Source organism: Cydia amplana, chromosome 5 (genome assembly GCF_948474715.1).
Source record: "Cydia amplana chromosome 5, ilCydAmpl1.1, whole genome shotgun sequence".
NCBI lineage: Eukaryota > Metazoa > Arthropoda > Insecta > Lepidoptera > Tortricidae > Cydia > Cydia amplana.
Window position 1 is genome coordinate 19220236 of NC_086073.1, and position 15050 is coordinate 19235285.

Below are 15050 nucleotides of genomic sequence, written 5' to 3' on the forward strand. Positions count from 1 at the left end.
GATGAAGCAGAGATGCAGCAGGTGCAGCAGCGCGGGCAGGCGCGCGGGCGGCAGCTCGGCGCAGCACTGCGCCAGCGCGGCGCGGGAGCAGCTCTTCAGCAGCCACACGAGGCACATCAGCAGGTTGCGGTGGTGTGTGTGTACCTTGTACTCGTGCGCGATGAAGCAGAGATGCAGCAGGTGCAGCAGCGCGGGCAGGCGCGCGGGCGGCAGCTCGGCGCAGCACTGCGCCAGCGCGGCGCGGGAGCAGCTCTTCAGCAGCCACACGAGGCACATCAGCAGGTTGCGGTGGTGTGTGTGTACCTTGTACTCGTGCGCGATGAAGCAGAGATGCAGCAGGTGCAGCAGCGCGGGCAGGCGCGCGGGCGGCAGCTCGGCGCAGCACTGCGCCAGCGCGGCGCGGGAGCAGCTCTTCAGCAGCCACACGAGGCACATCAGCAGGTTGCGGTGGTGTGTGTGTACCTTGTACTCGTGCGCGATGAAGCAGAGATGCAGCAGGTGCAGCAGCGCGGGCAGGCGCGCGGGCGGCAGCTCGGCGCAGCACTGCGCCAGCGCGGCGCGGGAGCAGCTCTTCAGCAGCCACACGAGGCACATCAGCAGGTTGCGGTGGTGTGTGTGTACCTTGTACTCGTGCGCGATGAAGCAGAGATGCAGCAGGTGCAGCAGCGCGGGCAGGCGCGCGGGCGGCAGCTCGGCGCAGCACTGCGCCAGCGCGGCGCGGGAGCAGCTCTTCAGCAGCCACACGAGGCACATCAGCAGGTTGCGGTGGGTCTCGCTGTTGAATGGCGGACGACCGGTCTGCAGAAAAAAAAAGTAGTTTGTTAAAAATAATAAAAAAATACCGAATTCAAGGCAGTTTATTGATTCCGAGCCAAAAGAAGGACGTGTTGCATATATTTATTTATGTTACGTTTTATATTTAAATCAGAAATAAATTACTAAGTTTTGAAGTATTATATTTACAAGTGTTTAAAATTCACCTGCTTATTGTCTGGGTCGTTAGCTGACGGGTTGTATAAACTGTTGAATTGACCCATCTCTCCGTCGAACTGCATGACATCTGTTAAAAAAAAATCACATAATAAAAAGAGAGTTAAGCACCTGCTTAGTATTTTTCTTTGAACCCATTCCTTTCTTGATAGTTCTGACAATAGTTTTTAATAAATTTCAACCCTTTTGTTATTTTATTTAACCTACAAGCTTCCGTTTTTTCTTTTTGAGGTACGGAACCCTAAAAATGTCAAATACCCTATTAAAAGCTCACCTCTAGCCCCGGCCGAGCGGCTCAGCATGGGCGCGGCGTCGAGCACGATGCCCAGCAGAGGCATGTACAGCTGCGCCACCCGAGCGCGGACCTCCGGCGCGGCGAGGCGCGGGTCGGCATCGTGCGCCGTCAGTAGAGACAGTAGGGTGTTTACAGCGGCGCACTGCAGTAACGGACTCCTGGTAGACATACCTCTAGCCCCGGCCGAGCGGCTCAGCATGGGCGCGGCGTCGAGCACGATGCCTAGCAGAGGCATGTACAGCTGCGCCACCCGAGCGCGGACCTCCGGCGCGGCGAGGCGCGGGTCGGCATCGTGCGCCGTCAGTAGAGACAGTAGGGCGTTTACAGCGGCGCACTGCAGTAACGGACTCCTGGTGGACATTAAAGGAACTATTTTAGTTTGTGTTTCATTGTTTTTTTTTTTAATAATTTAAATTTAAGTGTCAATCTATATAATTACGGGTAAAAAATAACTTTAAGTATTTAGAGATAAACCAGTGACTATTGGCGGTGATCACGACACGCGGAGGCGCACCGCGAGGTGAGGTGGGCCGAAACTTCTGTTACAGTATACAACGGCGAGTGGTCGCTCGCATTTAACGTCGACCCGCAGTTGCGGTCGAACTGGAAGTGGGTGTGGCCTAAAAGCTTCACAAGAACTCGGTAGTTAATCTATACGTCCGCGGCCGATCATAGAATTCCTAGGCATATAATCAATCGTGAGAAACATTGTCTTGTTTCATGAGTCGACGAAGTCCCGCTACGCGGGGATTCTATTCCTAGACAGTTTGCCCTTCAGGCACCCGAAGCAACGTTACGAACCTATCCTACCTACCTTATTGGTTTGAAGTTAAGACATTACACAGCAACTTTACGATTGGCCGTCGATATACATATATGTACTGACTGCAGCTCTAGCGCTCCGGTGAGGTCGTGCAGCAGCAGCCCCGCGAGGTAGTGCCGGGAGCGGTGCTCGTGCGTGAGCGCGTGCGGGGGCGGCGCGGACGAGTGCGAGTGGGACGGCTAGTGTATACTGACTGCAGCTCCAGCGCGCCGGTGAGGTCGTGCAGCAGCAGCCCCGCGAGGTAGTGCCGGGAGCGGTGCTCGTGCGTGAGCGCGTGAGGGGGCGGCGCGGACGAGAGCGAGTGGGACGGCTAGTGTATACTGACTGCAGCTCCAGCGCGCCGGTGAGGTCGTGCAGCAGCAGCCCCGCGAGGTAGTGCCGGGAGCGGTGCTCGTGCGTGAGCGCGTGCGGGGGCGGCGCGGACGAGTGCGAGTGGGACGGCTAGTGTATACTGACTGCAGCTCCAGCGCGCCGGTGAGGTCGTGCAGCAGCAGCCCCGCGAGGTAGTGCCGGGAGCGGTGCTCGTGCGTGAGCGCGTGCGGGGGCGGCGCGGACGAGTGCGAGTGGGACGGCTAGTGTATACTGACTGCAGCTCCAGCGCGCCGGTGAGGTCGTGCAGCAGCAGCCCCGCGAGGTAGTGCCGGGAGCGGTGCTCGTGCGTGAGCGCGTGCGGGGGCGGCGCGGACGAGTGCGAGTGGGACGGCTAGTGTATACTGACTGCAGCTCCAGCGCGCCGGTGAGGTCGTGCAGCAGCAGCCCCGCGAGGTAGTGCCGGGAGCGGTGCTCGTGCGTGAGCGCGTGCGGGGGCGGCGCGGACGAGAGCGAGTGGGACGGCTAGTGTATACTGACTGCAGCTCCAGCGCGCCGGTGAGGTCGTGCAGCAGCAGCCCCGCGAGGTAGTGCCGGGAGCGGTGCTCGTGCGTGAGCGCGTGCGGGGGCGGCGCGGACGAGAGCGAGTGGGACGGCTAGTGTATACTGACTGCAGCTCCAGCGCGCCGGTGAGGTCGTGCAGCAGCAGCCCCGCGAGGTAGTGCCGGGAGCGGTGCTCGTGCGTGAGCGCGTGCGGGGGCGGCGCGGACGAGTGCGAGGCGTGCGAGTGCACGGAGGGGGCGGGGGACGCCGCGCCCGAGCCGGAGCCCGGGGGCAGGTTCAGCGCCACGTAGTGCTCGTGCGAGCAGATTATGCGGAGGAACGCCAGCTGGGAACAACAAACTTTAGATAGCTCCCCATTTTGGCCGTACATTAGATATGAGCGCCGATAGGCATATAGCCGGCGGCGGCGCGCCGGTCAAAATTGGTCGGCGGCGGCGGCGAATCGGCGGCGTGGCCTTGAAACACCTTCGATTAATGAAAAAAGAATTTTAACCAAAATTTTACCGAAAAAACATGTTTTTGCTCTAAGGAAGTTATGAAATAAATGCATTTTTTATTTTCAAGGATAATTTATTGAGTAATGGTACGAAAAAAATTGATATCGTATAAACTGTGGATAAGCGGTATCGCGCGGCATCAGAGGCGGTCTTAATCATGGCGAGGCTTTGGCAGGAAGATCTTAGCGAGGCCCTTATCTTTTGTGCTAAGGTAAAAATTGCGGATTGACTGTATCAGGGAAACGTCTTGTCGACAGTCCAAAAAAAAACGAGCTCCGTCATTAACCAATATCGACCCAACAAAACCGATTTATGTCAAAAAGTGAGGCCCAACGCCGAGCTCCATGTAACACCGAAGACTTGATTTCGACGCCTCCCAATGCGAGGCCAGAGGATGAGCTGCAGGTAAGCATACAGCTAAGAATCGAACGCCAAGTGTAAGCTTGGCTGACGGCTGAACGCCTGGAGCGCCGATTGTGGCGCGCTTCTGTGCGAGGCCGAGCTGCAAGAGAGCAGAGCGAGGGTGCAAGCCGATAAAGACTGAAGCCATAGTGTTAAAGATCTGGAGCTTTCCTGCGGGCGCATTCGTGCGACGCCAAAGGCCGAGCTGAAATGGAGCTAAGATCGGATAAGGACCAATGCTCAAGCGTTTTAAAACAGGCCGAAAGTTGAGCTCCAAACAGGGCCAAAAACTTGCAGGTTCAGATAGCGGCTTAATTCCATGCGAGCGGTGCAAGGCCAAAGATTGAGCTGCGAGAGAGCAAAGCTTGAAATTTCAACAGTGGCCAAGTTTAATTGAGACCCGATTCCGACGCCCTTCCATGCGAAGCCAACGGCCGGACATTTGGACGTGGAAACGCTTAATATCTCAAAATTAACCCCATTTTATACCTTTTAAAAACGTTTAACCATGCTTGCAATGGTTAAATTCGCGGTAAATGACGGATGGTTAGCTGGCAAAATTAGTTATGCATTGGATCGGTAATCCAAAGATGTGGGTTCGAGTCTCACGTTAGCTAGAGTTGATCACAGTAAATTTTTTCATTGTGATTGACATGTCTAGTGTATATATACAATCTATAAATTGTAATGTGGAACGTTCCACAATAAAAATGGAAGGAAATCAGTATGTTTATTCTAGGCGGATTAGACTCTCGCGCGAGCCACGAGACGAGCCGCGAGCCGCGCCACGAGACGCGAGTGTAAGCGGTGGGCTCGCGGCTCGTCTCGTGGCTCGCAAGCTCGTCCAGCTAATATAATTTAAACACTAACGGCACGGCATAAGGTTTATAACCGAATGACAAGCCGAACGCGAGTGTAAGCGGTGGACTCGCGTCTCGTGGCGCGGCTCGCGGCTCGTCTCGTGGCTCGCGCGAGAGTCTAAATTACAAGCATATTGATGTTAAAATTGATATTAAATAATTTCGTTTCCCCAAGACTAGTAGCGCGGTTACTAGACAGATAAGTTTGCATTTGCCTTCGATATTTTTGAATGATATGGGCCTAAAATACCCTTTGAATGCCTATAAACTATTCGAAGTGGCGCCGTTAATGATCTAAACTGGATTAAAAATATATTATCTGATTCTGAAAGCAGTAGTAACTACCAAGGTCACGCCGATGCCACGCCGATAGCGCAGAACAAAATTAATCCTTTATCGATCTAAAATAAAAATAATAAAAATCAGTCTTTTAAGATTTGACTCCTTACAGACAGTCAAAGGAGGGCGAAAACAACATTGATATTTATAACAGTATACATAAATAGACATCGTAATGTGTAAATCAGCATAAACAGAAACTACAGGCAGCTTGTATCGTGTAAACAGGTTTCCTGGCTAAGTTGGTGGCTGAGCATATACTGTTTAAGTTTAGACATAAAACTATGAATACTTTGCAGATTCCTCACTGGCGTTGGAATGTTATTCCAACATTTGGAAGCAGCATAACGTAATTTGGCATAGTGTTCAATAAACAACTAGAAAACATTAAGCTTAGAGCAGTGTAGTGTCTGACGTAACTATGCTGTAAAAATGATTATCTTCTTAAATTAAGTCCTGGGACACAACAATAATGGCAACTGGTAACAACAAAAAATCATAGTAATTTTATACACAAGAAATAATTTCTTCCTACCTCTAAGTTTTCCTACTTTATATTGGACAGCCGCGTCTGATAGGGAAGCTAACTTGGCGCTCATCTGTTTGTAGTAACTGCGGATCAGTCAGTCTAGCATGAGTTGCGTTCTCGCACGCGACTCCAAACATCTAGCGCGACTTCAAGTATGGACTCACGCGCCAGAACGCAACTCATGCTAGACCGCCTGGTTGAACCCATAACCTCGGTGCGACTGTTTTTGTACAGTCGCCTTCAGATATATGGGAGCGGCCGAGGTGCTCAAAAATATATATGTACGCACTCTAACGCCTTGACAAAAGAGGTGTGTTCAGATATTTGTGAGCACCTTGGCCGCTCTGATATATCCGATGGCGACTGTACACTGTTGTTTCTTTGTATCTCTAAATTTAATGTTCCTACCTTATATTGGACTAGAGGCACAGCATCCGGCAGAGATGCGATCTTGGCGCTCATCTGCTTGTGGTAGCTCCGGATCAGGTTAAAGACGTAACCTCGGTCCGCGATGCTGAGCAGATCGAACAGGAAGAACGCCAAGCTGTTGTTCAGGCTTTGGGTGAGACGACTGTTTTTGCCGTATCTGGAAAAAAACGTAGTGAGATTTATATCTAGAAAGAAAATTCCCAGGAATAATATATGTACTTATATGGGCATATTCATAAAAAAGAAAAATAAAATGTTTTTGTGACGCATTTTCACATAGATAGGGTAAATCGTCAATTACTGGCCACCGGCTAATAACTGGCCACCCTAAACTAAAAATGAATTCTATTCACCTATAAACATAATTCATTTTAGTATAAGGTTTCAATATCTGGCCACCCTTCAATAACTAGCAACCTTATTAATTTTTTATTTTTATTTTATTTTAGTACATGGAAAACCAACAGCGCTACATATATCCAGAAATTACAATAGAATCACAGAGCCAATTATAGGTACTAAAATTAATTCTGTTTATTATACGTGAAAAAAAAACATTTTTAGTTTAGGTTGGCCCTTGGAGGATACAACTAAACGGAGTAGCCATTAACAGGCTTTCCCCTCTGTCGAAAATAGGCGGCCAACGGTCATACACAATGTATGGACTGACGTTTATCTGACATGGCTATTTTTACGTTACGCATACATTTGACGTTCCCCTCCCCCGCAAAAATCGGCAGACTGTTTTGTACAGAAATGGCGTCTCCGTTTGATTATATCCTCCAAGGGTTGGCCAGTTACTAAACAGTGGCCAGTTATTGACGAATTACTCTATAAACATTTTGTATTAACAGTTTGACTCAAACTGACACCTAAATTTAGGATTTTTTTCTTTTTTTCCATATGGGCTGATTTTTGAATGGGCTATACAGTGTGAAAAGATAAGTCGGGCCCTGGAGGGAAACTACCTTAAATCCTTAAGCTGGCTCATTTTACTTAAAGGAGACAACCCTTTATTTTTAAAAAGAAACATAACTGCATTCAAAGATTTTCTAAAACTCGCTTGCCTCGCCCGGGACTCGAACCGACTAAAAATTCCAAAAAATAAAAACTCGCAATTTTATTCTACTAGTCGATACAGTTAATGTTAATGATAACATTTCTCCAAGAAACATTAGGTCTTAAACTCTTCTGTCGTACAAAATATCCATAAAATGTAATATTTAGTACTCAAGATTTTTTTAGACAAGCCAAATCGAAGAAAAAAAGAAAAATACTTTGAATGCAGTTATGTTTCTTTTTAAAAATAAAGGAATGTCTCCATTAAGTAAAATGAGCCAGCTTAAGGATTTAAGGTAGTTTCCCTCCAGGGCCCGACTTATCTTTCCACACTGTATAATAGCCCTACCTTGTCTTACCTTGAAATGATTTCCGTGGTAACATTATTGACCAGCGTGGTGATGTCGTCAGTGAACTGGTCAGGGAAGCGCGCTTTGCGCGGGGCCTCGTGAGCCCCGCTCCAATACAGATACTCGCACATGGACTTTATCATCAACTCGAACAGAGCCCTACAAACAAATAAACATTGTTACCTTCTCTAAAAAAGCTTTCTAAAATCGACGATATAGTAAAGAATATTTTAATAATTATGAATCAATTGTTAATATACTCATATCTCATGGGCTCAATGTATTAAAAATGACAATGTGATATTAAAAGTCGATAATTAAACAAAAAAGAATCAACTTCACAGTACTGTAACAGTCTTGTGTCTTCGCCCAAAAGTCTTGATCAGTTCCTTTTCTTTCATAATCACTATAAATGAGGCTATAATACATATTTAGAAAGTTCCCTCAATTTGTCTAGCATGGGAGCAGATCCTGACATTCCTGACGTGATGACAATGGGACCACCAACTCTGTGAAATACCCGGTTAAACGAAAAAGAATCAGTCAAAAGTCGAACCACCTTCGAGGATTAGGGGAACATACAAATAAATATCTCAGCTAATTGAAGTCCATCTTTTTGATGTCGGCAAATAAACGTTGTTTGTTGTTTAGGCCAGTGTTGCTAGTTTAAAATTATAAAAATGGTAATATGCCTTACCAAGAATTGTGCATGGCCAGGTCTCTGGTCGCGCCGCTGGCGACGACCCATTGCAGCGCCAGCTCCTCATGCAGGATCTTGCAGGATCCGTCGCTCATTACTGCAAACAATGTTTCTGTACAGCAGACATTTAACGCCCTGTCAAGTTGTCAACAGGGGGCCCGTTGTTTCCCATAAAGTTGTTTGTCATATTAGCATTATTCATAAAACGGAAACCGTTAACTTTTCAGAATCTTCGCAAGGTTATGCTATAGCAAAGAGAATTTGAAATAGAGGCAGATTGTCAAGGGAAATTATGTAGCCACAGTAATTAAATTCACTGCCATCTTTTGACAAAAGATTAAAACTTTAAATAAATGTCATATACTAAGAAAAAGTGACCAAGGCCTCCAGTGCCCCAGGCTGGAATCGAACCAGCGTCCTCTGCTATTGCGGCAGCACCTGCCGCGATAGCAGAGGACAGACGAATTTATTTAAAGTTTATAATTTATATAGTAGTGTCTACTTGAAATAAAAACAAATTAAAATATTTTCTGAAAATAATTTAATTTGTTCTAATACAAAGATTAAAACTGTTAGAACGCCTTTGACTCTTATTCTTTCACTGATATGTGTTAATTTGTTAATATTGAAATTCATGCCATCTACTCGACAGTAGGCCAAAGGTAGGGTGCAATCATTTCGAGCGATGGTGCCATTACATTTGGCCTACACTCGAGTACATGGCGATGACGAGTCAAGGCTTTCTTAGGGACCTCTAGAATGGGGCTCTTCAAGACAAAGGTGAAAAAAAAGTGTCGACAATGCGCATGGGACATTCCTGGAGATAATATTAAGTAGTTAATAGAAGTAGTTTCCGAGATAAAGGGGGGGGGGGGGGGGGGGCACTGACAATCCAACCTCTAGACTGAGCTTAGGCCGATTCTTTCATGAAACCGATGCTGCCAAAAATACGGGGGTGCGGGGGGCCGAGGTGAGCGAATCCCGTGCCGTGATTGGTCCGTTCAAAGACACGGACCAATGACGGCACGGGATTGACTCGAAGATGGAGTAACGCTACCGTATGTGTGGCAGAGGGGGTAGCGCGACTATGCTATGTCTAGAGGTTGGATTGTCTGTGGGGGGGGGGGGTCGGACAGGCAGACAAACGCACGAGTGATCCTATAAGGGTCCGTTTTTTCCTTTTGAGATACGGAACCCTAAAAAGACAAATGGTCTATAGTTCTATAGTCTATGGTTACCCGCGGGCGGCAGTGGCAGGCCTATGTCCCTGTCCGCCAACGAAGGGCGAGGGATGGTGCATTGGTACTGGATGTACGCCGTGATGAGGCTGCTGCGCCCGTGGGGGTCGCAGGTCACGCCTTCGTTCATGTTCTGCAACAAATGAAACATTTACAGACAACAAATATACAAATGAAACAGAGATAGTAATAAATTGCTGGTACCTAGTTTTACGAATTATTATGGCCAGAGAAGTAGAAAATATTTAGTCCCTAAGATCTATAATGAGTTACCGTCGGATTTAAAGACCACAAGGATGACAAAACAAACATTTAAAAAGAAACTAAGCAATTTTTTATTAAACAAATTACAAAGTCAATAATACGTTACATTTTTATTTTATTTTGATTTTCTTTTACTGTACGCTAAGAATATAGAGTTAACCCCTTACTTCATGTCATAAATAAAAAGTATTTGTTTAAAAATGAACTTTAATAGTTGCTATATAGGGCTGCGCATGCGGTAAAGGGTTAAGTAGATACCTAAGTTTAAGTTACCTATCAACTACCTAGCTTGCATATATATAAAGGAGCCTCGTCTGCCAACAAACCACTCTGTGGTTTGGCAGAAGAATATATGTAATTAGTTGTAAGCAAGATCTCTGAATAAACGTTTTTTTTTTTTTTTTTTTGTGTACAACACAGTAGTGTATGTGACTATTTAAAATAAATTATTTCACACCATGCATGAAATAAAGCACCAGATAATTATTAGAAAAACACAGATAGCAGTTATTTTTAAACACAAGTTCTATTTAATAAATCGGATAGAAATATGAAATTGAAAAGTAGGTGAGTTGACCGTGACGTCACGATGTAAAGTTTCATATAAGTTCCATAATATCTGGGAGAGCGAGCTTTGCCGGCTCAAAAATGCGCGTTTTCCCAGAGATAAAAACCTAGCTAGATCGATTTTTCACCCCCGAAAACCCCCATATAGCAAATTTCATCGAAATCGTTAGAGCCGTTCCCGGGATCCCCGAAATATATATACATATAAATAAATAAATAAATATACAATAATTGCTAGTTTAAAGGTATTAGATTAGATTAGCAATCGTTTTCAAAGTTCTAAAAAAGAAACTGATCTGACTAGTAGGAAAATACCCTATTCATCATCATCACACGCTTCCCTTTGTCATGACCTGGGTTCGCCGCAGGTATTATTATTTTTCTTCCATACCTCTCTGTCGCCTGTCATCTCATCATTCACACATGCTTTATTTTACATCATCTTTGACACAATCCATGCACCACTACACGTGACATTAGGGTATGCTGTATACTGCAGTACTCACACACACGTCCGTGAACACGTTCGCTAGACAAGTGAACACATCTTGAGCGATGTTGAGCGGGGCGCCCGCTAAAGACGGTGGCGCCACTAGCAGATGTAGAAGCTTGTCTAACACGTAGGGGAGGTAGCGGGACAGGATCTCCACGTTGGCCGTCGGCAGCTCGGATATACTGTTGGAAAATTGAGTATTTGTATAGAAACCAACACGTTATAGCCACTCCAAAACATGACCGACTTGGCAAGTGCCAGTATAAAAAAAAAAGAAAAAGACCAACCAGAAGAAATTTGTAGAAGTCAGGTTAGAAGGGCTCTATTTGCCATAGTTTTAATTTCTTGACATTCAAAAGTGTATGGTATTATACCTAAATTGAAAAATAATGACATCGAACAATATTCCGTCCGTAAATCCCGAGAAAAATATAAGGGCTAGTCGAAATTGAACTGCTACCTCCGCTTTGGAAGTTGCACGTCTTACTAATAGGCTACCAGTGCTTACCGTACCGTAAATTTCAATGCTAAATACCTAAAGTAATCAAACTGTACTCGTTGTATTAGCCTACCTCGCGCGCAGCTCGGCCTCCATGTTGGCCAAACCTATCCTCGTGGGGATATTGCCTTCTTGCACCGCCTCGCAGGCCACTGCGAAACGTTCGATGTAGTTGTCCTATAAAACATATGGTTTAATTACTTTAATTGAAAGATGAATACCGTAATTCCGTAAGGGATTCGTATAGGAGGTGCAAGCACGTACTGCTCGCCCTTAGAGTTGGGGGCTATTCATAAATTACGTCATTTCAATTTGGGGGAGGGGGGGGGGGTGTTGGGGTCTGGACATCGGATGATGGTAGCCTGACGTAGGAGGAAACGGGGTCATTCGAAGCATGATTTCAAAAATCGTCAAAAATCGATGACGTAATTTAGTCGAAAAAAAAAAGAAAACTTATTACCTCCATGCAATTTAAACCATCCTCAATAGGAATGATGACACATGTTGAATTTTATAAGAAAATCTAGTAAAATAGATAACAAATGAGCAATTTATCACAATATTGTGCATATAAAAAAAAATATCGAAATAATACAAAAATACAGCACCTGAAAGTTTCAAAATTTAAGTTTTATTTTTACTTTCAAAAACGAAATAAGTAAGGATACCATTCGATTCCTCACATTTTAACCAAAAAAAGATTGTATGGCAACTATATACATAAACGCAATATTTCACCGGCAAAAATGCAATTTTCTTGTTTTGTTCATACTTCAAGATGCGATCTCAGTGACCTTGACGTCACGTTCACATAGCGATTTGTATGGGGTGTTTCGCGAGTGAAGTACGGCTGTCGGACTTTGACTATCATTTCTGACTTTTGTAATGCTTTAACGCAATGGGTCCCATATAGACATTTGATCCTAATAACAAACCTGATTGATTGATACCATAAATGAAAATTTGTCATCTAGCCTATTAGAACAGAGTTGCATTTATTAAGTTCAATTCCAAACCAAAATGTAACCATACACTATTGATTTCAAATTGGACTGCCAATATTTTCTGCTACTTACCAAAGGATGGACGGTGGTGTGCGCGTCTAGCGTGACGCTAAATATCGGCTTATGGTTGTCGATCCACCTGGTCCCGGGTAGTAGTACGTCAGGGAAGATGTATGAGTAGTTCGGAGGGGGTTCCTCTTGCATCACGGGCAGGTTGAACTCGCCGCACGTCAGCTTGCCGTTGCGGCATAGAGGGAGCCACTGCAACAAAAGATTAAACTTCAATTACTTCACTACATAGTATAAAACAAAGTCGCTTCCCGCTGTATGTCCCTATGTATGCTTAGATCTTTAAAACTGCGCAACGGATTGATGCGGTTTTTTTGATAGATAGAGTGATTCATGAGGAAGGATTACATATGTATAATTTGTTAACCCGTGAGAAGCCGGGGCGGGTCGCTAGTACTTAATAAGCGTCTGTGGCCTTCCGCTAGGCTAGACCACTGATTTGCCGTCGGAAAGTTGCCAAAAGTAAGAAATTTACACATGAAAACTTCGAATCGAAAGTTTTCATTGCCAACATGAAATTTTCCTTTATTTCCTGTCAATTTTTTCTATAGTTCCGAGAACTTTTTGAAACTTTCCCAACTTTTTGAAGTTTCCAACCGGAAAGTTTGAACCGGCCTCGTACTAATAAGTTTCTTGGAACTTAGCCTTGATTTAAATGGTGGACCTTTTATTCTTCACAATAAAGTATACAGGTATAAATTCAAATAGCCGATGACAATTTCAACGGTTGTCCACATTCGACTGTCTCCTTTTAGCACCCAATGCCATTAAATAATGAACTTTAAACACTTGACAATAAGGTACAAACTCACCAAATAACCGGCGACAATGCTCTGCTGATCACCAAGTATCGGTAGCTTAGCTTTAATTTAAACGGTGGATCTTATTCTCTTAAAAATAAGGTTGAAACTCACCGAATACCCGACGACAGTTTCGACGTTCTTCTCCTGTTCAGGAGCGACCGGTTTCCTCTGGCAGGATATGTGCAGGAACGTGAATAGCAGGTGATGCTGGTCGCCTAGGTCTGCTGGTAGCTTAATCTTGATTTCATCGTAGAGAGACGGATTTCTGTGAAATAAAGCTCAATTCTAGTACCAAAACTTGTTTTATTAATGGGCTTGGGGGATCAAGACTAACATATTATCAATCTTTACTTTTTACCAAGCCACAGTTAGTCAAAAAGGAGTCTTAGGCCTCTATGTACATACACGTTTTTTTGCCGTAATAATCTTCGGTAAATAAACTGCGTCTAGACTCGGTTTCCAATGTTGTATGGGCTACCATGAAGGTTAGAACACGGCCACGGTTTGAATACACAATATTGTAAGCAACAATATACAGAAACGCAATATTTCACCGACAAAATCGCAATTTTCTTGATTTCCATACATCGAAAAGGCTTCTAACGTTACATGGTGACGTCACGATGTATTGACATTTAGTTAGAAGCGTTTCGTCAGTAAAGTGCGGGTGCCAGACTTTGACCATTTGTGACTTTTATATTGCTTTAAAGCTTTGGTTTCCTCCGAAAGCGCCGTCATATAGCGGCCGTCTCCATACAAATACTACGACATCCATATTTAGCCGTATTATTTAGTATGGAGACGGCCGCTATATGACGGCACCGCTATCCTAGGAAAACCGATCTTAAGACAATGGGTCCCATACAGACATTTGATCCTCAAAACAAACCTGATCGACTGACCATTCATAAAAAAAAGTCATATACTTTACTGAGTAGTACCTACGTTTTACCGCGTCGTGTACAAGCTCGGCCCGGTTAGGACTCGAACCCGCTACTCACTTGTTATGGTACAATACGGTGGTGAACGCCTCGCACGTGTACTCTGGGCAGGAGCTGCGCCCGAATATCGCCGGTAGCGCAGTGGACTGTTGCTCGCCTGACATCAGCTGTACTCGGACCTGATTGCAAATAATGAAATTAAGGTAATTCGCCAGTAACTGGCTACCGGCCAATAATTAGCCACCCTAAAGTAAAAATTATTTCTATTCACCTATAAACAGAATTCATTTTTTTTTTAATTTATTGCTAATAAACAAAAAAACACAACTATTACAAAACTTCGCCAAACTGCGTAACAGTTTGTTGGCGAATGAGATACACCCAATTTCCCTTCATGCTTATACTATGCTAATTTAATTACTAAACTAATCTAATTATGACGAACTTGCATTACCGTAACTATTTAATAACAAACTTTTAATTTTTTTCTTAAATATTGTTTTAGTTGAGAAATCTTGCTCGGGGGGTATGACGTTAAAAATACGCGGTATTAAGTACTGCGTTGTTCTTCGACCATAATAATTAGAGGCTTGTGGCTCGTCATATCTTTTTCGTGTAGATTCTCTTACACTTCTGTTGTAAACTTTTAAAGTTTTAAATTTATGACACTTATACTGTTCGACAGCTAACAAATATTTAAGTTTTTCGTGGACAGGTAATATGTTACAGCTCTGATAAAGTTGGTTATAGTGTTTGTTACATTTTTCTTTAGTTTTCTTATCTACTAATATCTTAACAAGTCTAAGTTGTAAGTTTAGTATAGTTTCAATAACTGGCCAGCCTTCAATAACTAGCCACCTTATACTAAAATGAATTCTGTTTATAGGTGAATAGAATTCATTTTTAGTTAAGGGTGGCCACCTTAGTTACTAACGGGTGGCTAACGGGTAACTGGCGAATTACCCTAGCAATCAGTATTCAGTCATTTATCTGCTAGTAGCAAATTTGAGAAAAATTGGCGCGAAA

The 15050-nt window shown here is 44.5% G+C and overlaps 1 protein-coding gene across 1 annotated transcript in view; it reads right to left on the reverse strand.

Annotated features, from left to right (window-relative positions):
* The window catches only part of LOC134648378 (dedicator of cytokinesis protein 7), a 258518-nt gene that overhangs the window by 227327 nt on the left and 16141 nt on the right, over positions 1 to 15050 (reverse strand). The window contains exons 12-24 of the mRNA XM_063502906.1: positions 14085 to 14203; positions 13195 to 13348; positions 12284 to 12472; positions 11281 to 11384; positions 10722 to 10890; positions 9385 to 9517; positions 8144 to 8243; positions 7456 to 7605; positions 6017 to 6194; positions 3089 to 3306; positions 1457 to 1635; positions 981 to 1060; positions 622 to 798 (exon numbers count right to left, since the gene is read on the reverse strand). Coding sequence (XP_063358976.1) covers positions 622 to 798; positions 981 to 1060; positions 1457 to 1635; positions 3089 to 3306; positions 6017 to 6194; positions 7456 to 7605; positions 8144 to 8243; positions 9385 to 9517; positions 10722 to 10890; positions 11281 to 11384; positions 12284 to 12472; positions 13195 to 13348; positions 14085 to 14203 — 1950 coding nt within the window. The remainder of the gene's footprint in view (positions 1 to 621; positions 799 to 980; positions 1061 to 1456; positions 1636 to 3088; positions 3307 to 6016; positions 6195 to 7455; positions 7606 to 8143; positions 8244 to 9384; positions 9518 to 10721; positions 10891 to 11280; positions 11385 to 12283; positions 12473 to 13194; positions 13349 to 14084; positions 14204 to 15050) is intronic.